This window comes from Salvelinus namaycush, chromosome 11 (genome assembly GCF_016432855.1).
Source record: "Salvelinus namaycush isolate Seneca chromosome 11, SaNama_1.0, whole genome shotgun sequence".
Classification (NCBI taxonomy): Eukaryota; Metazoa; Chordata; class Actinopteri; order Salmoniformes; family Salmonidae; genus Salvelinus; species Salvelinus namaycush.
In genome coordinates, this window is record NC_052317.1 from 2,955,119 (window position 1) to 2,982,253 (window position 27,135).

The 27,135-nt window shown below is 41.4% G+C and overlaps 1 protein-coding gene across 4 annotated transcripts in view; it reads right to left on the bottom strand.

Annotated features, from left to right (window-relative positions):
- stard3nl (STARD3 N-terminal like) overlaps positions 1 to 17,788 on the bottom strand; it is a 32,778-nt gene extending 14,990 nt beyond the window's left edge. For 3 of the 4 annotated variants that reach the window (XR_005477718.1, XM_039003638.1, XM_039003639.1), the window contains exons 1-5: positions 17,695 to 17,788; positions 11,354 to 11,799; positions 4,044 to 4,121; positions 3,862 to 3,939; positions 3,509 to 3,562 (exon numbers count right to left, since the gene is read on the bottom strand). Coding sequence is in view for 3 of the 4 variants with exons in the window: in XM_039003638.1 (XP_038859566.1) it covers positions 3,509 to 3,562; positions 3,862 to 3,939; positions 4,044 to 4,121; positions 11,354 to 11,548 (405 nt within the window). In the remaining variant the exon portion in view is untranslated. The remainder of the gene's footprint in view (positions 1 to 3,508; positions 3,563 to 3,861; positions 3,940 to 4,043; positions 4,122 to 11,353; positions 11,800 to 17,694) is intronic. The other variant, XM_039003640.1, reaches the window with a different exon arrangement.
- Positions 17,789 to 27,135: the final 9,347 nt, after the last annotated feature.

The window sequence follows — 27,135 nt, forward strand, 5'->3', positions numbered from 1 at the left end:
TAAGAAATGTGGCTTAATTCATTTGATTAATATTATGGTGTTTCTATTCAGAGAAAAAAGAAAAACGAAACCCTCAGGGTCTCCGTTAGGATGGAATGGAAAATATGGCGCTGTACAACGTGACGGTCGGGAGTAGGCTACAGGATTTCTACATTTTTTGCCTTCATTAGACAACTTTGCTCCAATATTTCTGTAAATCAGTGATATTTATTCCCATAGTAATTCATTATGGATCCATAATGTAAATAACATCTGCATTTTGAAATACTTTTTTATCATTATTTTATTTAAAAATGTGTTTATTTGTTTATTAGGCTACTGTGCAGTCTACAATACATACTGTAGTAAACATGGGAAAGTGCCTAATTTCTTACATAAGGGAGAACAGGCTGTCTGTACTACAGAATGCGGCCCGTTGGGGAGGAAGGAGTAGGCTGTCCTTGTAAATAAGAATTTGTTCTTAACTGATTCCATGTGTGTTATTTCACAATGTAGAAAATAGTACAAATATAGAAAAATCCTGGAATGAGTAGGTGTATCCAAACTTTTGACTGGTACCTGCTGGAACGGAAAATATGGCGCTGTACAACACGACGGTCGGCCGTACAGTACTGGGCTATTTAGCTAAAGAATTCCTGTGTCGTGCAGACGGGAGACCGGGGTTCAAATCCCTGATGGAGAGGAAGTCTGTCTCAGAGTCCCCATGCTTGTCTCAGAGCAACGCGAAACATTGCTAAAATAGTTGTAGGCTTTTGCTTCAAATCCTATTGCTTCTAACGTCAATATGCTCTTTAAATAAATAAGACCTACACCACTTTTAACAGCACATTACTCAACACTAGTGAGACTCATGTCACCTACAGTAGGCCTACAGTATATCGAAAAATATGACGTGACTCTCCGCCAATAATTACATATAGAGGATTGGAGGATTCTAAATTAATATCTAAAGGGGCATTTTCCATTAGGTTTCTGGAGAAACCTAACTTGATTATTTAGCAGACATCACTTGCTTATATTCAGTCAACACATATCTTAAGAATATCATGGAATATTTTAACATTTTCATTTCTCCATGCTTCTCTAAGAGCAGCGCGAAATGGTGCTGAAATAGACATCCACAGCGGGAAGGCTATGTATTCTGTGCCCACTCGTGGTATCTCTCTTCGGTTACACATCCTTGGAAAGGCAGAACAGCATAACGGTCCGGGCGGCCCTTGCTGTGCCTGGTGAGCAGTTGGTCAAGTTCTGTTTGTCAGAAGAGGAATGGAAATGTCAGGGTGAACCGAAGACCTGACGAAGCCGTCACGTATGTTGACTCTGCCTGTCGGAGGTGGAGTTCCAGAGCTCACAGGTGTACCTGGCAAGGATTGTGACTCCATCTCGTTCCTCGCCCTTTTCCCATCTCGTTCCTCGCCCTTTTCAATGCGTGAGTGAGTCAATGATTCCAACAATTCGTCTGACAAACAAAGAACTTTGCGTCGTGCAAGCCCAGGCATGGATCAAGGCTGGCGAGACATTCAATAAACGTCATCGTCACAGACGAATCAACCGTGGCCCTTGAGCAATTTGCTTGTTAATCATGAAGATTAACGAAAGCATGAAGATGTTGATGAAGAAATTGTGTTTTGAGTTAGAAATGTAACACTTTACAGTACTTAAGCATCAAATACATTGCAAGTTGAGGGACAGTAGTTTGAACGTGAAGACTTAAAAAAATGCTAAGTGCTACGATGCTACATTTTTGACCAGTTGCAATTGTAAGTAGGCCTAATAAAATAAAATAAATCCTACTTCTATTAGGCTGTTAAGCCTCATAACTGGCTGAGGTAGGCTAAGTTATTTTATATAGGTCTAGGCTCCGAAGAAATAGACTGCAAACAAGAGGGCTTAATTGGAAAGTCAAATTAAAATTAAAATTATTGTTGAAATGAATTGCTCGACTGGTGTAGGTTTTCTCCATCTGTTGGTGTGCAACACTTGCATAACAAGTTTGCTATATTTTCAGCACCAGCCACTGTTCACCTACTATTGATTGCGCTGCGGTTGCTGCCAGTTGTTTTATAAATTGAACCTTTATTTAACTAGGCGAGTCAGGTAAGAACCAGTTCTTATTTACAATGACGGCCTACACCGGCCAAACCCGGATGACGCTGGGCGAATTGTGCGCACTATGGCACTCCCAATCACGGTCGGATGTGATACACCCTGAATTCGAACCAGGGACTGTAGAAAAAAGCCTCTTGCACAAAGATGCAGTGCCTTAGACCGCTGCACCACTCGGGACCAATGAAACACACACACTTTTTCCCCCCAGAACATTAAATGTGTGTAGGTAGATACTAATGATTTGTTGCAAGTTGGGGGGGGGGGGGTTCACACCTAGCTCGGCTATTAGACAATTATTTTGTAAAAAAGTTGAATAGTCTATTGTTCAGCTAATAGCCCATCCTGCTATGCCTGTGAAAAACGAATACCTTTTCCCCTTGATAGTGTTTTTAGCCACAATCGGCCCCAACCCCAATTCATTCATTTGGGCACAGTCGATAGCGTGCTGGACTTCTGGCTAGAATGTTGAGGGTTTGAAACCTGCTCCCTGCTTGTTTCATTACATTATTATGCCGGTCTCAGACAAATAGCCTGGATTGTTACTCCAATCTCGTTCCTCGCTCTCTTCCACGCGTCATTCAGCACGCTTGTGGGCGTGCTGGCAGGATGTACCGTTTTTTATTCTGTATATATGAATTACAAATCAGCCTTTACTTAAATCATGTTTCTAGTCTATTGCATAGTTACAATGTGTAATCATTGATGTCCCAGGAGCGGTAAACATTGTTGAAGTGTATAATTGTAATACATACATGCAGACACAGCATCATTCAAAGAATGGAGTTTGATACACCTGGTATTAGATATGACTAAAACAAAACTTGCTAAATAGCGATTTTCGTAAATTAACTTTATGACAAAAAAATATGCACAATCGTTTGTCTCTACATTAACTACCACATTCCTCTCAATTGTAAATGTTTTGCTTAACTTGTTATGACGTTATAACTACTTACATCTGCTTCCCCCGTAATGTTTAGTCAGCCATCTTTGCTGAAGAAAGTCACCAGGGACGGGTGGCTCGCATCAAATTCGTCATTGGAATCACTCAATATGATTAGTCATATACAAACCTTGGGACCCAAATGCATAATGAGTGCTCTAACTCCCCCTTGTGGTGGTCTGGAGCAATGAAGCCGTGACGCTGGGTACCTCTAAGTTACCACGGCGTATGCTCGCAACTATTAAAGGAGGAACCAATGTGCCAACACCAAGACCTACAGTAATGCTTACATTATTCGATTCACAATCCAAACATGAAAATACAAACATCTTACCATCCTTCAAATATGTCAGAGAGAAGATGTATTGCATATCCCTCCTATTGTATTCAAATGATGAAATATATTTTCATTCCTCTTGTTAAAATTATGTCAGTCATACTTTAATAAAAACATACCTTTGATAAAATGACTTTTGCGATCAAGAAAGCACTTGTGGTTGCTGTGGTTATCTGTGATGGTAAGACAGATGAGAAAACAGTTACTACTTGTAGTTGGCATTAAATATATTACATCAGTAAAAATGAAATCATGAAAAGAAAATGTCACTGCATCATAAGTGGACTATTGAAAAAAAAAACAAAAAAAAAAAACAGGAAATGTGTTGCCATGCAATTACTGTCTATTCGATTGATTGCTTGACTGAAAACAGGCACAATGAACATGTAAAACAGGACCTGCACAGGGGAAACAGCATCCTCTAGTGTAGCAAATGTGAAAATGCGTTTGAGTCATAGGATGGTTCACCTACCGCTATGGCCCACCAGTGACGCAGTTTACAAACAGCATAGGCCAAGATTAGGGCTGCAAACCGCAACACAGCCAGGAGCTAGGGGATATTCAGTCGCAATTTACATCATCATGTCTGCCTGATCTGGATAACAAATGAGCACTGTACTCTGACTGAGCAAAGATGCAGCATAATGGACTTACAAATATGTCGAAGAATGAGGCGTGGTAGTCATAGTGTAAAACCTCCTTATCGAGCTGCTTCTCGATTCCTCCGTTCACCTATGAAGACAAAAACAAAAAAGGAATGGATTTGACAGATAAGACAAGTGCAAAATACCCAAATCTGTAGTCAATACATTGAGTTCTTGTCACAGATTAAATGAATTCTTAAAATACCAAACATTTTCAAATGTTCCCCCTTTCAAATATGCGACTTGCTATGTTATCCGTGATTTGCATGCACTTTAGTAACGACTAAATGTTGGCATTGGCAATGTAGACAGAAGAGTAAATATTACATGAAGAGGATGATATCAGTTCATTCATAGATTGAAAAGCCTGAGAAGTCTGTGTGTGTGTTACTATTTTAAAAAAGGTCAAAGGGTCAGTGTAGAAACTGGTACAAACAGGTTGTTCTGTAGTTTAAAAAAGGAAGTAAAAAAAAAAAAAGACTTCCTCCTGTGGAGCCCTTTCTCAAAGTTGTGGTTGCATAACCATAAATGCACTCATACTATACCAACATACTCAAAAGGAAATGGAATCAAACAGACCGAACCAGGGAGGAACTATCTGGACTTCTCCAATAACAAAAGCTCATTTTCATTTTCCATTATGAGCCCTAATGATAACCCTGTAATTGATAAGCTCAACCTGATTCAAACATGAACACTGGCCTGTTCGCAACTAAATCGCGGAACCTGCGCCTTACCTGCAGGTTACTGCTGTATTTCTTAACACACTACTAACGGGAGATTATGCAGCGAGCCGAGCTAAAATAACCTTAGTTGCAATGAAAAAAACAGCAGAATAAATAAAATAAAACTAGTAGACCAGCTGATCTGACGCTGTTCCGATGTCAAGCCGGCTTAATAGTAGACAGCAGAAAAGGCATGGTAAAAGGTCACTACTCCTGCCCCAATGACGAAACATCTTATCAGGAACAAATGGAAGAATGTGACATATTACAACTGAAATAAAATTGATTGGACTGTAAATGTAGACTATGATTTAGTTAACATTTAATTGCAGACAATTACTCAACCAAATTATGCCTACGTCGAGGCTCCTCTTCCGCGAAAATAATGTTATTGAAGATCAACTTAACTAGGCCATTTTAAATTAAATACAATTGAGACTTGCTTTACCTGTAGTAAAGTATTTTTGTGGTAGTTTAAGTTTAAAAAGTTACTTAAATATAGGCAAAGTTAAACTTTGTCAAATAATTGGTCAACCTTAGTACTTTATATTGTGGGGCAGTTAGATCACACTTTATTACAAATAACTACACTCAGACTACTACACTTGTATACACACCTACTAGAATACAGCAGTATATGAACATTTTTATAGAGTACAGAAGACAAGGAGTCATTGGTGAAGTTTTCAATAAAACATTTATTTTATCACAACGGTTTGGACGACAGCATGATGTTCTTGAAGTCCTCTGAGCTGGAGGGGGGGGGGGGGGGGGGAATCAGTGGGAAGAGGGACCCACTGCCAGGAGAGGTGGACCACTTCCCTTGGAGCACCTCTGCCCCCAAGGGGAACCTCTAGTCAAGAGTTGAATTGTAAATCTACTTGAAGTTAAACAAAGCAAATTGATAGAGTTTGCTGGAAATGTTCATGACATGATTTTCGTAATCGGACAGGGACACAGAAGATTGTGTGGATTATCTTTCAGACCTGTAAGGAAATAAAAATGTGTGTGTGTGTGTCAGACAGATGTTCGAAATACTATAATTTGAGAGTTCGCTAGCCTGCCTGGAGTGTCAGATGGGCGGTGTTAAGATAATGGGCATAATGCCAACCCAGAGATAGCGCTTAGTGGGGCACCCATCTAGGATATACACTGCTCAAAAAAATAAAGGGAACACTAAAATAACACATCCTAGATCTGAATGAATGAAATATTCTTATTAAATACTTTTTTCTTTACATAGTTGAATGTGCTGACAACAAAATCACACACAAATTATCAATGGAAATCAAATTTATCAACCCATGGAGGTCTGGATTTGGAGTTACACTCAAAATTAAAGTGTAAAACCACACTACAGGCTGATCCAACTTTGATGTAATGTCCTTAAAACAAGTCAAAATGAGGCTCAGTAGTGTGTGTGGCCTCCATGTGCCTGTATGACCTCCCTACAACGCCTGGGCATGCTCCTGATGAGGTGGCGGATGGTCTCCTGAGGGATCTCCTCCCAGACCTGGACTAAAGCATCCGCCAACTCCTGGACAGTCTGTGGTGCAACGTGGCGTTGGTGGATGGAGCGAGACATGATGTCCCAGATGTGCTCAATTGGATTCAGGTCTGGGGAACGGGCGGGCCAGTCCATAGCATCAATGCCTTCCTCTTGCAGGAACTGCTGACACACTCCAGCCACATGAGGTCTAGCATTGTCTTGCATTAGGAGGAACCCAGGGCCAACCGCACCAGCATATGGTCTCACAAGGGGTCTGAGGATCTCATCTCGGTACCTAATGGCAGTCAGGCTTCCTCTGGCGAGCACATGGAGGCGGCCCCCCAAAGAAATGCCACCCCACACCATGACTGACCCACCGCCAAACCGGTCATGCTGGAGGATGTTGCAGGCAGCAGAACGTTCTCCACGGCGTCTCCAGACTCTGTCACGTCTGTCACGTGCTCAGTGTGAACCTGCTTTCATCTGTGAAGAGCACAGGGCGCCAGTGGCGAATTTGCCAATCTTGGTGTTCTCTGGCAAATGCCAAACGTCCTGCACGGTGTTGGGCTGTAAGCACAACCCCCACCTGTGGACGTCGGGCCCTCATGGAGTCTGTTTCTGACCGTTTGAGCAGACACATGCACATTTGTGGCCTGCTGGAGGTCATTTTGCAGGGCTCTGGCAGTGCTCCTCCTGCTCCTCCTTGCACAAAGGCGGAGGTAGCGGTCCTGCTGCTGGGTTGTTCCACGTCTCCTGATGTACTGGCCTGTCTCCTGGTAGCGCCTCCATGCTCTGGACACTTCGCTGACAGACACAGCAAACCTTTTTGCCACAGCTCGCATTGATGTGCCATCCTGGATGAACTGCACTACCTGAGCCACTTGTGTGGGTTGTAGACTCCGTCTCATGCTACCACTAGAGTGAAAGCACCGCCAGCATTCAAAAGTGACCAAAACATCAGCCAGGAAGCATAGGAACTGAGAAGTGGTCTGTGGTCACCACCTGCAGAACCACTCCTTTATTGGGGGTGTCTTGCTAATTGCCTATAATTTCCACCTTTTGTCTATTCCATTTGCACAACAGCATGTGAAATTTATTGTCAATCAGTGTTGCTTCCTAAGTGGACAGTTTGATTTCACAGAAGTGTGATTGACTTGGAGTTACATTGTGTTGTTTAAGTGTTCCCTTTATTTTTTTGAGCAGTGTATTTACTAGTTAACAAAAAAGCATGTAATTTAAAATATATTCACCCCACCCAGTATTATAATCAAAAAACGTACCAGAAAGCATATAGTCCTTGGCTCAGACAGTGTAGTAGTGTGGGCTCAATAGCATCTCATTAGTGTGCAAGATCTTGAGAATCAGCTGTACATGTGATGGAAGAACGCACTGTGCATGCAGAGGGTTTCAATTACATTGAATTGGGGATTGTTTAACCAAAATATGCCACAAGACCTAGAATTGCCATGTGTATCCCATAAAAAAGGTTCATCCAAGTTAGCTTGGATTTAAGCAAAATTCCCAGGCTTAACTTCCCATGGAAAGTTTCCGACCCTTTGCAACCCTACCAGCTGCTCTTAAATATCACCTGTGCCAGCACAGGTGCAACACATCCTGACCAACAAGGATGATTCCAATCAGGGCAAGCCACACCCAAAAAGAACCAACCTCGAAATCGAGCAAAACCTAACACCTTCCCCCGTAAAGACAACAAATATATCTAACATTTTTGTTGGACAAGTTTGCACACAACCAACAGAAAACTCCCATTTCACAACTTAAATGTGTTGCCTTCTCCAGTATAAACATGTCTGAGAGTTAAAACCAAGACAAAACAGCCACCTACGTACATATACTCACTTAATTATATATATAATTTTTGCTTTTTACTGCCTAAAGCTCAGAAGTTTAGAAAAACAGAGGTAAAATTTCTCTGTGTAGCTTTCTAGAGCTCTCATCCCCTTGGGACGAGCCCAACCAAAGCAATGCTCATTTTCAATACGGAAATACATGCAGTCAAATGTATGCCAGGGCTACACACTGACTAAACAAAAAAACTTTGACTGCCCACCCTCGAAAGACAAAATCAGCAACCAAGTTGTCCTTACCACAGACATGATTTCAAGGGGAAACTCCTGCAATAGACTCCAGCAAGGGAGAAAGCGATTCGTGGAATGTAAAACAAAAACAATCCTTGAGTTAATAAAGCTGCACACAAACACGGACTCCTGAGTAAGGCAGCTCCAAAATGCAGGTGTTTCGGAGGAGCAACTAGCAAAAGCAGAGCGTACGTGTTGGTAATTTTCTCTAGTTGCGCTGTGATTGGCTCAGTGTTCTGTCACTCATGGGGACACTACATTGCCGCAGAATCTTCAGGGAGCACTAGGCAGTTCAAGCTCCCTTGGGTGCTGCCATAGATTTACATTAGAAGTGCCCGTCCAAAGCTCGAGGTCATTGGCCACAGATAAAAAGACATCAAATGATGTTATATTTACCATAGCTTTGAATGGACTGATCACGTCAAAAGCAAAATCTTAGCTAGCTAACTAGACAAGCAGTTATCATCATGAATCACGTTGACAATCTACTGGCAAATCCTTCTCAATTAATGATAAAACATATCGGTGCTCATCGGCCATTGGACATAAACATTACACAAGGCAGAAATTGCAAATTCAACAATGTGTGGTTTGGAAGGAATCAATGGCTAACTGTGACACAAAGCAATCACTATTTTGCTTCCCGTCTGCTATTCGGTGGAGAGGGTGTGTGGTCCAAGTCTAGGTTTAAAACGTCGGACTGAAAATGTCTCTTTTCTAAACTTAAAAGGATAAACATTCACACGCAACACCATGGGCCAGAAAAAGTTGAATACATTGGCCTGATCACCGATGACGTGACAGCCTATAAGGAGGAGGTCAGTGACCTGGCAGTTTTGTGGACTACAGAAAACGTAGTGCCAAGCACACCCCAATTCACATGAATGGGGCTGTAGTGGAGCGGGTTGAGAGCGTCAAGTTCCTCAGGGGCCACATCACGAAGGACCTATTATGGTCCAAACCCACCAACGGGCACAACAACACCTCTTCCCCATCAGGAGGCTGAAAAGAGTCGGCACGGGCCCTAAGATCCACAATAAGTTATACAGCTGCACCACTGAGAGCATCTTGACTGGCTGCATCAACACTTGTTATGGTAACTGCTTGGTATCCGTAAGGCGCTACTACAGAGGGTAGTGCATATGGCCCAGTACATCACTGGAGCCGAGCTCCCTGCATCCAGGACCAGGCGGGAAGGCCCTAAACATTTTCAAGGACTCCAGCCACCCAAACCACAGAATGTCCTCTCTGCTACCGCACCGCAAGCGGTACCGGAGCACCAAGTCTGGGACCCAAAGGCTCCTAAAGAGCGTTAACCCCAAAGCCATAAGACTGCTGAACAGTTAATCAAATGGCCACCCTGCCTATTTGCACAGACTCTCTTGGACCGACTTTATGCGCGCTCACTGAACTATACCCACACTACACCCCACACACACACGCTGCTGTTACTCAGTTTATTATCTATCCTGCCTAGTTCCCTTTACCCCTACCTACATGTACACAACCGTTCAAAAGTTTGTCACTTAGAAACGTCCTTGTTTTTGAAAGAAAAGCAACTTTTTTGTCCATTAAAATAACATCAAATTGATCATAAATACAGTGTAGACATTGTTAATGTTGTAAATGACTATTGCAGCTGGAAACAGCAGATTTTTTTTATTTTCATAGAATATCTACATAGGTGTAGAGAGGCCCATTATCAGCAACCATCACTCCTGTGTTCCAATGGCAGCGAATCTAAGTTGATCATTTAAAAAAAGGCTAATTGATCATTAGAAAACCCTTTCGCAATTATGTTAACACAGCTCTAAACTGTTGTGCTGATTTAAAGACGCAATAAAACTGGCCTTCAAACTAGTTGAGTATCTGGCGCATTAGAATTTGTGGGTTCAATTACAGGCTCAAAATGACCAGAAACACAAAGAATTTCTTCAGAAACTCATCGGACTATTCTTTTTCTGAGAAATGAATGCTATTCCATGCGAGAAATTACCAAGAAACTGAAGATCTCGTACAATGCTGTGTACTAATCCTAACCAGAATAGAAAGAGTGGGAGGCCCCGGTGCACAACTGAACAACTGAGTTTTGAGTTTGAGAAACAGACGCCTTACAAGTAGATTTGCCATGGTAAATTTGCCATTCACGTTATGGAGCGGGGAAACGGTGGCGGATGATGGTTGCAATTGAGATCAGCTGTGCGTGCGGGTGATTTTAGTGTGCTTTGATGGTTTACGGAGAGATCAGCTGGCAATAGTCTAGTGGCCAATGCTGGTTACAATTGGCCTACTCCGTTTAACAATGAGAAGTGTTATCTTACCACAGTGAAAAGACACTGTAACCAGGAGTGTATTCAATACGTCTTGCAATGGAAACTGTTTAAGAACCAAACAGAACGAAAAGGGACCTAATTGAAGTTTTCCAATTGAAACAATTCTTTTGCAAAACGGTTTCCGTTTGGAGTAAACGGTTGCAAAACTCGGCATAATAAATACCCCTGTTTTGGGAAGTAAAAGGCAGTGTTATGTAAACTCAGTATGCAGGACTACAATAAAATATGTGTACATTTTTTTTTTTAAAGTGTGCTTTTGATATTTTAAGTAGAAATTGTTCAGAAAAAGCCATATAGCTTTTAAAAGCCTGTTATAGTAAATTAAGTGCCCTTTGGATACACGTTACCAGTAACTGCAAACTTTTCCCAGTAACAAAAGGTATCAAAATTATTCATACATCGATACATTTATCTTAAACTACAGTAGTCAATATGGAGCTCTATCAATACTTTAATAAGCTATGAAAGGGCCTGATAAATACAACAGCTTGGTACAACTGTCATGTAGTGACAGTGTGCACTAAACCGGAGCATGACGTTAACAGGAGCGATTCATTATAATGTCATTGAATTGGGACTGAAAAACCTCATTACAGGAGTTCGCACATATCCAGATTGCACTTACCAGGAGTCTGTATTCACTTTCATGGTGGATAAAAATATAAAAAACTTACATTGAGCTCAATGATCCAGAGCAAGGTGATGAAGAGGAGGTCAAAGGTGACAAAGAGGCAGAATGTCCTCCTGACATCAGAGATACACTTCTTCTCGCTCGCCTCATAAGACTCTATGCGGGCCAAGAGAGGTGTGGTGTTTATGCCCCGAAGGGTGGCTCTCGAGTCCACGCTGCTACCACTTATGCTCTCCATAACTGGCCACGCCTTTCACTCTGGGCTGGCTCCACCCACTAATGAAGCGTCAGTCAGCTACTTGGTTGCTCCTCCAGTCACAGCCAATGACAGTAAAGGCCGAGGAGCTTTGGCAACGCACACCACTCAAGGGGTGTGCCCACACCTGCTGCTTGCAGGTATTGGCCCCGTCGACTGGTCAGAAGGCCCGCCTACTTATCACATCCAGTGACGATTACTGCAGATGGATGTCAGATGCATCCCTGCCTCAGCTGAAAAAGAGAAAAGCCAGGCCTTCAGTACATGCGGTTTACATTTCACATCAAGGTAAGGGTCAATTCGATTTGCTTGCCTGCTTTTATTTCAAATGCAGGCAGTAGACCTATTTGCATTACTGCCATTTACTTCAGTATATTACCCCATGTGAAATAATACTTGAAACCAGAGCCATCTTTGGCTCTGCTTAAAACCTTTCATCCTCATTACTTGCATTAAAAGCCTCCCTCAAGTGTGACTGAATGTATATTGTACATAACATATTTAACTATTGCTGTACATATACTATTCTTCAGATATACTACAGATTCTATCCATACATCTCATCACACATACTGTACATACACTCCATTCGGAAAATATTCAGACCCTTTGACTTTTCCCACATTTGGTTACGTTACAGCCTTATTCTAAGACTGATTAAGTGCATTTTCTACTCATCAATTTACACACAATACCCCATAATGACAAAGCATAAACAGGTTTTTAGAGATGTTTGCAAATGTATGAAAAAAATATTTCAAATTTACCTTATTTACATAAGTATTCAGACCCTTTGCTATGAGATTCGAAATTGAGCTCAGGTGCATCATGTTTCCACAACTTGATCCACTGGTTGTAAATTCAATTGATTGGACATGCTTGGAAAGGCACACACCAGTCTATGTAATGTCCCACAGTTGACAGTGCACGGCAGAACAAAAACCAAGCCATGAGGTCGAAGGAATTGTCCGTAGAGCTCCGAGACAGGATTGTGTCGAGGCGCAGATCTAGGGAAGGGTACCAAAAAATGTCTGCAGCATAGAAGGTTACCAAGAACAAAGTGGCATCCATCATTCTTAAATTGAAGAACTTTGGAACCACCAAGACTCTTCCTAGAGCTGGCTGTCCGGCCAAACGGAGCAATCGGGGGAGAAGGGCCTTGGTCAAGGAGGTGGCCAAGAACCCGATGGTCACTGACAGAGCTGGGGACTGGGGATGGGAGAACCTTCCAGAAGGACAACCATCTCTGCAACATTCCACTAATCAGGCCTTTATGGTAGAGTGGCCAGATGGAAGGCACTCCTAAGTTAAAGGCACATGACAGCCAGCTTGGATTCTCTGGTCTGATGAAACCAACATTGAACTCTTTGTCCTGAATACCAAGCGTCACGTCTGGAGGAAACCTAGCACCATCCCTAAGGTGAAGCATGGTGGAGGCAGCATTGACTAGTCAGGATTGAGGGAAAGGTGAACGGAGCAAAGTACAGACGGATCCTTGATGAAACCCTACTCCAGAGCGCTCCGGACCTCAGACTGGGGCAAAGGTTCACCTTCCAACAGGACAACGACCCTAAGCAAACATCCAAGACAATGCAGGAGTGGCTTCGGGATGTCTCTGAATGTCCTTGAGTGGCCCAGCCAGACCCCGGACTTGAACCCGATCGAACATCTCTGAAAAGACCAGAAAATAGCTGTGCAGCGACGCTCCCCATCCAACCTGACAGAGCTTGAGAGGATCTGCAGAGAAGAAAATGGGAGAAACTCCCCAAATACAGGTGTGCCAAGGTTGTAGCGTCATACCCAAGAAGACTCGAGGCTGTAATCGCTGCCAAAGGCGATTCAACAAAGTACGGAGTAAAGGGTCTGAATTATGTAAATGTGATATTTCCGTTTATTTTTTATAAATTTGCAAACATTTCTAAAAACCTGTTCGTTCTGTCATTATGTGGAAAAAGTCAAGGGGTCTGAATACTTTCTGGATGCACTGTAGATGGGAGGGGAAATAGAGCAGCTGAAGGACGGGATTAAAAAGAACAATTGTAAAATATGTTGTGTCCGTAAAATGTATATAGTGTGTATAAGCTGGAAGTAGAAGCCTAAGTTTTGTTTTCCATTAGTTTACTCCAATTAGTGGTGGGGTTAGGGGAAAATATATTTCCCTTTATGTTTGTATTGTATTTTTCCTACAACGGCCGTTTCCCAAAACACCATGCAGAAAGAACGGTTGCTAAGTGCATCATTGGAGCATGTGTCGATACAGATAGGATCGAAAGAAAGGGAGCGCTGCTCTAGAATTAGCTTTCTCCATTCAAATATATTTCCTTAACAGAATTATTTCACAATACTGACAATGGATCACCTCCTATGGAGATATTACCACCTACGGCTGCAAATGTTGAGGCGGCTTATTCTAATGCTTACCTAATAAAAATGAACTAAATCACAGATGCCTATACTAATGTATATCCAATAAAAATGCACAAAAAAAAAATCAGATTTGGCACACTATTGCACACGTTAAGCCACACATGAAATATATTTGAGACAAATTACAGACAGTAGCCTACAAGTAGCAAAATAGAACTCAATTGAACATTTAATGTATTTCAATATGATTGAAATAGACATATACTACTGTTTATATTTTAATGCAGTCATCTCTGTCTTGATTTAAAGCATATTTTTATACATCACTTGTTTGTATCAAATGCAAAGACCTTGGCAACTTTGTATTGGTAGCCAACTTTGATCTGAAGTTGTTTAGCGGACATCTTTGTGGATAAAGTGACTTGGGAGGGCAAAAAAAGCATCTAACGACGCACTTAACTGTTCTACGAGTGGTCTGAGGCAGGCATTAGATTACAAGTGTTTACAAGTGCAACGTTAATAACGATGGTTTTGGGAAACATCTCAGATCTAAAAATGCTCCTACGACAGTTCTAACGATGAACTTAGCCTTAAAATGCTTTTGGGAAACCGGGCCCAAGTGTGCTTCGATTGCGTTCACAGAAGTCTTGCGATGTTGTGCCTCGGTTTATTAACTCGGTTAAATTCATTGGGCTATCCCAATGGGGGCAGCATTGGGAAGTTTGGATGAAAAGCGTGCCCAGAGTAAATTATCTGTTACTCAGGCTCAGAAGCTAGGATATGAATATAAGATTTGGATAGAAAACACTCAAAAGTTTCCAAAACTGTTAAAATAATGTCTGTGAGTATAACAGAACTCACATGGCAGGCAAAAACCTGAGAAATTCAACCCGGAAGTGGGAAATCTGAGGTTTGTAGTTTTTTTTAAGTGATTGCCTATCCAATATACTGTGTCTATGGGGTCAGATTGCACTTCCTAAGGCTTCCAGTAGATGTCAACAGTCTTTAGAAGTTGTTTCAGGCTTGTATTGTGAAAGGGGAGCGAATAAGAGCTGTTTCAACAAGTGGTCAGGCTGAAAGCCTTTAGTTTAGTCTCGCCCGTGAGCGCGAGGTTCGTTCCCTTTCCTTTTAATGAAAACAGTATTGAATATTTATGATAACACCCTAATGATTGATTAGAAACATTGTTTGACATGTTTCTACGAACTTTAATGGAACTTTTGACTTTTCGTCTGGGCTTTGTGCCCGCGCTTTGTGCATTTGGATTACTGGACTAAAGGCGAACAAAAAGGCGGTATTTGGACAAAGATGAACTTTATCGAACAAAACAAACATTTAGTCTAACATGGAGACCTGGGAGTGCCATCAGTTGAAGATCAAAGGTAAGGGATTACTTTTAATGCTATTTCTGACTTTTGTGACACCTTCTTGGTTGGAAAATGGCTGTATGGTTTTCTGTGGCTAGGCGCTGACCTAACATAATCGCATGGTGTGCTTTCACCGTAAAGACTTTTTGAAATCGGACACTGTGGCTGGATTAACAAGAAGTTTATCTTTCAAATGGTGTATAACACTTGTATGTTTGAGGAATTTTAATTGAGATTTGTTTGAATTTGCCGCCCTGCAATTTCACTGGCTGTTGGTACAAAAACACTGGCCTAAGGTACAATAACACAGTAGTTACAGAAGCTACATTAGTCTAATCAATTGTAGAAATGGCAACTTTCTACATTGATAGGATGGTCAACGCCAGTCCTCGGGGGCCTGATTGGTGTTACACTTTTGCCCCAGCTAACAAACCTGACTCCAATAATCAACTAATCATGATCTTCAGTTTAGAATGCAATTAGTTTAAATCAGCTGTATTTGCTAGGGATGGGGGAAAAGAGTGACAACTCCGGCCCCAGAGGTCTGGAGTTGCCAATCCCCGGGCCTCATTTCTAAACGTGTTGTACAAACAAAATATGCCCCAAAACTTGCGTTCACCAGTTCACGCAAAATTGGCATTAATAAAACCTGAACTTGACACAAGACTGTGCTTATCCTCCCACGATCTTTAGACCAAGGGCATTCAACTCTTACCCTACAAGGCCAGGAGCCTGCTGGTACTCTGTTCTACCTGATAGTTAATTGAAACCACCTGGTGTGTCCAGTCTAAATCAGTCCCTGATTAGAGGGGAACGTTGAAAAAAAAAAGCAGTGGAACTGGCTTTGAGGTCCAGAATTGAGTGAGGGCTTTAGACAATGCGTACACAGTTTCTAGTGGTTGAAATATTGCATTGCAAACAGGCAAAAGTAGACTAGTAGTAGCCTTGTGGAAATGGCGAATATATGATGAAACTCAGATTGTGTATGTGTTCAACTCAGTGGGTGAATGGGCAAGACAAAAAATGTAAGTGGGTTTGAACAGGGTATGGTAGTAGATGCCAGGTGCACCGGTTTTAGTGTGTCACCAACTACAATGCTGCTGGGTATTTCACACAAGTTTCCCGTGTGTATCAAGAATGGTCCACCACCCAAAGGACATCCCGCCAACTTTGCAACAGTGGGAAGCATCAACGCTTTTAACTTGTAGATCATGCCCAACGAATTGAGGCTGTTCTGAGGCCAAACGGGGATGTTCCTAATGTTTTGTACACTCAGTGCAATGTATTATGTTTATAAATGACAGTCTACTCGAAATATAACATTACAGTATTCAGACGTAGCCTACAAACGTCAATGGAAAAATGAGATGTGGGATTAATGGTACCCTATCCTAACCTGTTGTAGGCTATTTCGTGAGTATGAAACCATCAGTCAGAAAAGGTGAGTAATTTATTCTGCAATGATCATGGAAATGAAATAAAGTTGGAATTAGATGTATACTTGATTGAGGGAAAATGTACATACTATGACTGACTGTGCTTTGTCCCACCTATCCATCTTAAGACGAATGTACTAAGTTGCTCTGGATAAGGCCATCTGCTAAATTACTGAAATATAACATGTAACGTTAATGCCTTTCTAATTATTTTAGAATGCATCGATTTTCGCTCTTCTCTCTAACGGAAAATGTTTTCATATTATAATTTATCTACCCGTTTTTGTTATGAATAAGTGTCATATTCCTGCACTAGGCTACTTTAGCCTTCTTGCAATGCAATACTTCAACCACTAGAAACTATCGTACGCATGGTCTAAGTTTGCGGGAGGACAAGCAAATTCTCAAGTCTAGTTCAGTTTTTATAAATGCCACATTTTGCGTGAAACATGCAATGCTATCATTAGTTTTGGGACAAATTGAGTATAGACAACGTCTATAGATGAGATTTGAGTTAGCGCAACGCGAGACTACTGCAACTAACCACTCACTGTTGTGCTTAATGTTGCAATGTGAGTTTCTTGTAATTGGGCAATTGGCTACATTGTTGCAAGTTCTGTTCCAACTATATCAACTAATCACAAATGTGCAGTTACTTTACCTAATGCAAATTGGGGTTAGTGATATTAAATCATTATGATCCGTTAAACTGGTTAAATAGATGTCCATATATGGCATCGAATTCAGCACAACAACATATAGACCCGACCGACGCTCGAGGAAAAAAACAAGACAGTCCACCGATATCTTTTTGGGCAGCTCGTGAGCAGGCAGTATTGCGCCCAAGAAAATTATTCTTCATAGGAGCAAATGTTTTCGACACTGAAAACATTGTAATAATGATTAATGAACGTATGCAAATGACATAGGCTGTGTTGCAATGAAATTGTTATCTTACCTTTAATTGTATAGCTAGCTACCTATCGTTTTCTTATTACACCCCGCTCGCTGTCTTTGGCATATTATGCGGAAGACTAAACTGTCAATGTAATACGGCGGAAATACTTGATTCCGTCGGACAGGAAATGAGGTGATAATGGGCGCGTTCGAGCGGATCACTTTTGTCAAGTCGCCTTCCAAAGTGTGTTGCCATAGGCAGGGTTTCCCAAACTCGGTCCTGGGGCCCCACCTGGGTGCACGTTTTGGCTTTTACCCTAGCACTACACAGCTGATTCAAATAATCAAAAATTGATGAGTTGGTTATTTGAATTAGCTATGTAGTGCCAGGACAAAAACAAAAAAGGGGTGTGTTAAAATCCATTGAATCAGTTTTATTTGGAAATGATTTAGTAAGTAATACTTAAAATCTAAGTCTAGTTGTCTTATTTTAAATATTTAAATAAAATATGGGGGGGGGGGGGGGGGGTTCTTTCTTAGTTGTTCATTTTCCATTCAATCCATTATGTATAATTGCACTATTTATCCATTTACTGCCAGTGAAGTTGCTAGCTAGCAAGTTAGCATAAACTAGCGCTAACTGGGTTAGTCATTGTCTAATGACAGGTAGAAACACATTTATAACCATGAAGGTTACCCCCTAGTACCCTACAATGTACACATATATATTTACAGTTGTGCGTGTGTGATATGGAAGTTGGACACTTGTTATTTCGACATTACAAAGAAAAATGTTTGTAAACAACTGCCACACCTCCATGTTGCACTGAGCCTTCCTGTTGGAAAACTACGTGTCTGACTTTCAGCTGTCGCAGATGCACCTCCCCCGATTTCACTCCTGGACTTTCGTCTACAGTCTGTTGTGTTCACCTTATTACTCAAACGAGCCCAATATTTCGACATTATGTGGGCTTATGGGATATGTAGTCTAATAGTACATTTTTGTTTTTTTGGCCAAGTAGGTTTTACTTTATGAGATTATCTTTATCATTGTGCAGAAAAAGTGAGAAGCTCCAGCCACTCTATTTGAAAAAGTAGGACAACATTTTTTGACAGTCAAATTGGATATGAAGGAGAACAAAAAAGGAGGTGGAGAGAGTGATGATGGAGGAAAAGAGAAAGGAGACATTCCTTTGCTGAATAAAGTATAAACGCAACATGCAACAATTTCAAAGATTTTACTGAGTTACAGTTTATATAAGGAAATCAGTCAATTCAAATAAATTCATTAGGTCCCAATCTATGGATTTCACGTGACTGGGAATACATCATGCTGAAACACGAGGCGATGGTGGCGGATGAATGGCACGACAATAGGGCCTCAGGAGTTCATCACGGTATCTCTGTGCATTCAAATTGCCATCGATAAAATGCAATTGTGTTCGTTGTCCATAGCTTATGCCTACCTTATACCATAACCCCACCGCCACCATGGGGCACTCTGCTGAAAATGTTGACATTGTAAAACCGCTCGCCCACACGAAGCCATACACGTGGTCTGTGGTTGAGGCTGGTGGGACGTACTGCCAAATTCTCTAAAAACGACAGAGGCGGCTTATGGTAGAGAAATTAATATTAAATTATCTGGCAACAGCTCTGGGGGACATTCCTGCATGCCAATTGCACGCTCCCTAAAAAGGACAGGTTGAGACAAGCTCTGTAAACTCCTTAGGTGGTGGGCCTTAGCAAGCTACTGTATCTGCTTTAGTTTTCGAGATGATTGATCTTTGTCGAGGGAGAAGCTGTTTTTTACATATTGTGTATATTTATTTCTTCTGAACACATTTTTATGTTCGCTAGCTGGGCAGGCAAATGCCTCAGAGTACTAAACTGTACTATCCATGGTACTAAACTGTACTATCACATCAAATCAAATCAAGTTTATTTTTTATATAGCCCTTCGTACATCAGCTAATATCTCGAAGTGCTGTACAGAAACCCAGCCTAAAACCCCAAACAGCAAGCAATGCAGGTGTAGAAGCACGGTGGCTAGGAAAAACTCCCTAGAAAGGCCAAAACCTAGGAAGAAACCTAGAGAGGAACCAGGCTATGAGGGGTGGCCAGTCCTCTTCTGGCTGTGCCGGGTGGAGATTATAACAGAACATGGCCAAGATGTTCAAATGTTCATAACAGACCAGCATGGTCAAATAATAATAATCACAGTAGTTATCGAGGGTGTAGCAAGTCAGCACCTCAGGAGTAAATGTACTATCTCTGCTGATCACGTCTGCTAATCCCGTTATCCGTATCTAACGTAGTAGACAGCAGGTGACATCTCAAGAGAGAGATTTCCATCCGATAAACTGCTATCAGGCAAAGTATTTTTTTATTAATTTGTAATCTATTTATTTTGTTATAGAAATGTGATGCCATTAATGCAAGATGTAAACACAGCAACCTTAGTAATGTAGAACATAGCAACCTCAGTAATGTAGCTAGCTTGCTAGTTAGTAGATCTGTTGCTAGCTAGCAGGAGCAGATAATTTTATCGCTAGCATGACATTCTGGGACAAGGAGCGTTTTAGCTTTCACTAATAATTTAGGACTACAAAAATCTGAAGGACAAGTGGTGTAAATCTAATACAGCCATCAAGGCTGGACCCAGTAATTTAATTATTACTGACAAATAAGAAATGCCACATTATCCCTGTCAATAGTTGGAGTAGGATGATTACAGAGCACTCTGCCTCAGACTGTCAAGGTATTCATTTTGTAGCTCACAAACTACTTTGCTGTGATTATTTATTTTATTAATTCTTGTCTTTCACTTTTGTCATGGAAATACTAATCAATAATGAGGAGAGACAAGGTCAATCACCAATCAGGATATTGCTTTATTCAAAACGTATTAAAAACATAGATTAATTATTGCAATAATGAAGCTGTTCGGCGAACCACCCTTAGATGATTCGTTGAGAGCCCAACGAGCGGATTTGAGCCACAGCATTTTATAGCAAAGTACATCCTCCTGACAGATGTATAGAATGGGTCAAAAGGTTAAAAATATATATATTTCACCCATACGGTCATAGGAAAATAGACTTAAGACAGCCTACTCTCATTCAAACGCTCTCTCCTTCTTCCTGTTTGTCCAAATCACAAATAGGGATATGAACTATAAACTTCATCATAATTATCAGTATTACAAATTACCTTCAAATCAGTATTACAACTGACCTTAAATTCCTCATCTGAATGGCTTTCCCTTGAGGGCGATCAAACCACACTGGAAAGTCAGGGCAGAGGTCAGAGGTCATATAAACCCTTCAAATAAGTGTTTCTCACTGTATTAGACTAATTAATGAAAAACAGTCAAACATTTCATACATATCGTATCCCAGGTGTACAGTAAGTTTCCAGTACATTTCCTATCCAAAGAATTTACATGTGTTCAATTAAAAGATGAAAAAAAAATCCATGTGTGTGTCCCTTTAAGATACCTCGGCACTAACCCATATTCATAACCGGTAATCTAATCATTGCAACCTGTTGCATTAATATAGTCAAAATATAAACCTGTTGTTTAACAAATGTAGAACCTTCAAAAAGTTGGTGCTGTCTCATCAGCGTAATAGTCAATAATTATTTCAATCTACTTTAATTACTGGACACTGTTCCACATCATGGAAACAGATCATAATGTTAGAATACATTAACTTCCTGCTCAAATTCACTGGTGTTACCTAAACTATAAAACCGAGCAACAGTAATCAGAAACTGTCAAAGAACGTTTCCAATTCAACTATTCGGATCTCTGCTGCAAAATGTCCCACTGCGTCCTTACAGCCCACTCGAGGTCAACCGCAGCTAATCTATTTTACAACCTCAAGGCTCAATCATTAAACATTGTATTGAAACCTCAGCTTCTTCAAATTACTAAAATATTGCATAATTAGAGTTTTAGCCCCCCAAAAAACACTAACATATTAGATACACATACTGTCAGCGCTCATTAAATTTACATCAACCCTCTTTATCAATGTCACTGTCACGCATTGTAAGGTTTTAGAAAATAAAAGAAACCAAACCATGATTATTCTCTCCTTACTAGAAGGCAATTTTCATTGTAGTCCACCCTAACAATATTACTCTATATTTTTAATACCAACCTCTGCTTCACACTTATTAAACGTTTAATATTTTCAGATGAACCTGTAATGCGCCAAATTTATAAAATACATCAGCCAATTCCCTAGGGAAATGGCACGATCATGGTCACAGCTCTATCTATCGCAATTGCCTATCTGCTATTATTAGAATTCATTAGATTTAGGTAAATGTCCCATCTGATTAGACTACAGGTAATAAAACAAACACAACTCTCACACCCTTAAACTCGATCTAAACTGCCCAACGGAGACAAGCAAGTCTAATTTCAAGATGGCCTGAAGGCTATTCCATGAGCTGTGGGCATACAAACTAAAAGCATTTTCCTCCAGGTCAGTGGCGACCCGCGGGACCTCCAGAACCAGCCAGACCAGAGAGCGGGTCTAAAAATAGCTGGATCTCCAGTTAATAAGTGAGCTGAAGTAGTCTCTGAAGAACTGCTTTATTTACAAAAAGTTGGCAATGCTGGGCCCTTCTGGTAGTCCGAGACTCCCAGCCAACAGAACTATTGTATACAAAATGCAGTGATCTGTACAAAAAATTTCCCCAGTGATTAAAAAAAACAGTGCTGTCTACCATGCTGGTAATCAGAACCTTTAGATAGATTCTAAAGGTTTTAAAGCAGAGGCTGTTGCAGGCATTTAGATTATATCACAGTAATCAAGTACTGAGAGAAGCGTTGCTTGAAAAATCTTCCTTCTACTTTCCAAAGCGAGACAGTTTTTTATATATTAAAAAAACGATCTTAATGTGTGTTTTAAAAAGAGAGGTTATCATCAATCCAAATACCCAAGTGCTTATAATGGGGAACTTGCACCATTTGGGATCCCTTCAATGAGGAAATATGCAGGCCCTCAGGGGTCAATATTATGAGACCTAGAGAACAACAAACTTGGTTTATAAGCATTTAGCAGTAGTTTTGGATCAATATGAGATTTTTGAATTAAGTCAAAACCATGCTGAAGGTCATGAATGGCCTGCTGTATTGAGGGGGCACAGGACTAAATTACTGTATCATCCGCATAGAGATGAATGTTACAGATTTTAACAGATACACTAATATTATTTATATAAATAGTGACGAGAACAGGGCCCAAAAGCGACGCCTGCGGCACACCTTTCGTAACAATAAGGAAACTAGATTTGATACCGTCAGTAAGCAGACACTGTGTCCTTTCCGTTAGATAGTTCTTGAACCAATTGCAAGATGCCTGATCTAGGCCTATTTCAGACAACCTTTGAACAAGTAAGAAATGGTCAACTGTACCAAATGCCTTCGACAGGTCACTAAATAAGGCAGCACAATGATTTGTATGGCCTAAACTAAACAATATAGCACATCAGTAGGTCTAAAAGCAGATTGGTGCTCATTAAGAATAGAATGAAAAGTTCTAAGATGAGAGTTGGCTAGGGACTCTAAAACTGTAGCAAGGCAAGATAGCTTGGAAATTGGACTGTAGTTATCCAAGTCAGAAGGATCTCCACCTTTGTGTAGGGGGAGGACATGAGCAGTTTTCCAGATCTTAGGGGTAACCCCAGAAATAACCTCAATTGTCAAGTTAAAAATATAGGTTAATGATTCTGCAATAAGTGGGGCAGAAAGCTGCAGCCAAAAGGGATCAAGTGAGTCAGCCCCAGTGGATGTTTTGGATCTTTAATAAGGTACAGCATAGACATCAAATGGTTGAAGTGAAAATCAGGATGAGTAAAGAACTCCCTCTGCTGGAATTAAAGTTTTATCAAATAAACTCAGCAAAAAAAGAAACGTCTTCTCACTGTCAACTGCGTTTATTTTCAGCTAACTTAACATGTGTAAATATTTGTATGAACATAAGATATAAACATTGTATGAACATAAGATTCAACAACTGAGACATAAACTGAACAAGTTCCACAGACATGTGACTAACAGAAATGGAATAATGTGTCCCTGAACAAAGGGGGGGGTCAAAATCAAAAGTAACAGTCAGTATCTGGTGTGGCCACCAGCTGCATTAAGTACTGCAGTGCATCTCCTCCTCATGGACTGCACAAGATTTGACAGTTCTTGCTGTGAGAACCTGCAAGTTCCCGGACATTTCTGGGCGGAATGGCCCTAGCCCTCACCCTCCAACAGGTCCCAGACATGCTCAATGGGATTGAGATCCGGGCTCTTCACTGGCCATGGCAAAACACTGACATTCCTGTCTTGCAGGAAATCATGCACAGAACGAGCAGTATGGCTAGTGGCATTGTCATGCTTGAGGGTCATGTCAGGATGAGCCTGCAGGAAGGTACCACATGAGGGAGGAGGATGTATTCCCTGTAGCGCACAGCGTTGAGATTGCACACCCCCCCCCGACCACCCTCCACCTCCAAATTGATCCCGCTCCAGATTACAGGCCTCGGTGTAACGCTCATTCCTTCGACGATAAACCCCCATCACCCCTGGTGAGACACAACCGTGACTCGTCAGTGAAGAGCACTTTTTACCAGTCCTGTCTGGTCCAGCGACGGTGGATTTGTGCCCATAGGCGACGTTGTTGCCGGTGAGGTCTGGTGAGGACCTGCCTTACAACAGGCCTACAAGCCCTCAGTCCAGCCTCTCTCAGCCTATTGCGGACAGTCTGAGCACTGATGGAGGGATTGTGCATTCCTGGTGTAATTCGGGCAGTTGTTGTTGCCAACCTTTTCCATGCCCCGCAGGTGTGTTGTTCGGATGTACCGATCCTGTGCAGGTGTTACACGTGGTCTGCCACTGCGAAGACGATCAGCTGTCCGGCCTGTCTCCCTATAGCGCTGTCTTAGGCATCTCATAGTACGGACATTGCAATTCATTGCCCTGGTCACATCTGCAGTCCTCATGCCTCCTTGCAGCATGTCTAAGGCACATCCACGCAGATGAGCAGGGACCCTGGGCATCTTTCTTTTGCTGTTTTTCCAGAGTCAGTAGAAAGGCCTCTTTAGTGTCCTAAGTTTTCATATCTTTGACCTTAATTGCCTACCGTCTGTAAGCTGTTAGTTTCTTAACGACCGTTCCACAGGTGCATGTTTATTAATTGTTTATGGTTTATTGAACAAGCATTGGAAACAGTGTTTAATTCTCCTGTTGGGGTAATGAGGGGATGGAGTTTTGTTTGAGACTGGACTACCTTCCAGAAGGCAGCTGGATTCCCACCATTCTCGGATGCACAGTTCAAGAAGTGTGTCTATTTTGCTTTTCTAACCAGGGATCGACATCTATTTCTAAAGGACTGTCAGTCTGACTTAAAATCAGTCAGCCTTAGCCCAAGCTAAATTTCTGTCCTTAAGTTCCTCTGATACTTCATGAGTTGGTTCAGTTATCATCTGAGGTAGATTTAGCTCAATGTAGATATGTTTCAGCATATCAGAAGCTGCCATCAACCAATCAGGATTAAGATCACCCAAAATTCATAATTCCGATTTAGCATAGTTAGATAGCAAGTCAGACATTTGGCTAAGAGCACATGTTGAGGCAGAGGGAGAGCGATAAATTCCCACTAGCGTAAATTGGACTATTACCAAGGCTCAGAATTAGGACTAGACATTCAAATTGCTACAGAAACATTTAAATTGTCGTTTGTAAATATGGCGACACCTCCACCTCTGCCAACTCTGTCAGATCTATAAACATTATAACCAGTCAGAGATGCATCAGTTTTCAGCACAGTCTTATTTAGCCAGATATTACAAGAATGTCAATGTTGGTTTAAGAGGCCAGAATTATAATAAAATCAATTTTCGATATCAAACTTCTGGCATTTACATTAATTAGTCCAATGGCGTGGGATTTCAGATCAGACAGAGTCTCTAATACAAGCATACCATGCTCAGTTGGTAACCCCTTATTTGAAAATACCATAGGGCTAGCTTGAATTGGTATAGATACAAGATTGTCTACAATTGTGACTTTGCTTTGAATGAGGATGTGGATTAAAACAAGAGTCAATAAGGGTTACCTGTTGCGGGCCTGCAGAATGCTGATAATGATGATCATTTATGGTTGGGATTACCTGCCCGAAACTTGGGTTGTGGAAAAGTCAATGTCTCAGTGCAGCCTTGAAATGTAAGGACAGGGTCCAGTTCAGTAGACTCATAGCCAGTCATGTAATGCCAGCAACCTACTGAATCTTTTGCTGCCACGACTCAGCGATGGCACTGGGCCTGAAATAATTGGATGCTTTTTAGAGTCTTTCAGAGTTCCAATCAGTTCTATAAAATACTGTTTCAGCCGTTCTGAGCTAGCCACCCTAATGTCATTAGATGCCACATGGACTACGACAGCAACATCCCCGTGTTCTGGCAAGAAACAGTAGGAACCAGCCCAGTAATGTCCTGTACCCGAGCCCCAGGAGAGCACAAGGTTTTTGCCTGAAAACTGAGATGTTTGTCACCATAGAACTGCCAATGATAACGGTTGGTGAGATGGCAGAGGAGGTCCGGCAGTTTTTGTGACTCTTGCTGGAAGGAAAAACCCATTGTGGCTGACGAAGGAGCCGGTGCGTCAGACACCCTTGATGTCCGGTGAGAGGAGGAGTGTAGCAGATCCAAGTCCGGGGCAGAGTAGCCTAGCGGTTAAGAGCGTTGGGCCAGTAACCGAAAGGTTGCTGGTTCGAATCCCTGAGCTGACTAGGTGATAAATCTGTCTATGTGCTTGAACAAGGCACTTAACCCTAGTTCCTCCTGTAAGATGCTCTGGAAAAAAAGCAGCTGCTAAATTATTTAAATGTCTCTCAGCTACATGGGTGGGGTCCTTTCAATATGGGGCCTGGGCACACACATGCTCCTAGAGAGGAAGCATGTATTGATGGCAGTTCTAAAGTCTCCATCAGAGGCCCAGGCTTTTGGCATAGATGGCAAAGCTCTCATTTCTGGACAGTACGATTGTGCCCCCCACGGCACTGTTAGTAGTATTCATTTTAACCACCTAAATATACTCGCATTCATTAAAAATGTAGTATTTGAAACTCAAACATTAATTTCCCAACTGCTTTTTCTATAATCCTACAGGCTCTTTATCATTTTCTGTACTTTATATTCCAAAGCAACCACAGTATGCATGCCCACCATGGTATTTGGCACATGCTATTTGAGAACTCATCTGGTTTACAAATCAAACTCTAGTTATCTTATTGCAGAGCACATTGTACAACTGTTTTTAGAAAATATTGTATTACAAGGTATGCTTTGTGTAGGCTAACCCTCATTCTAGCATACATGACACACACACACACACATCTTTCTATCTACATGCTTTTATTTGGGTTTCTATGCAAAGTATATGTTTCTTTAAGCCTGCAGCTAGTTACTTGAATTGAGACATACTGTATCATGC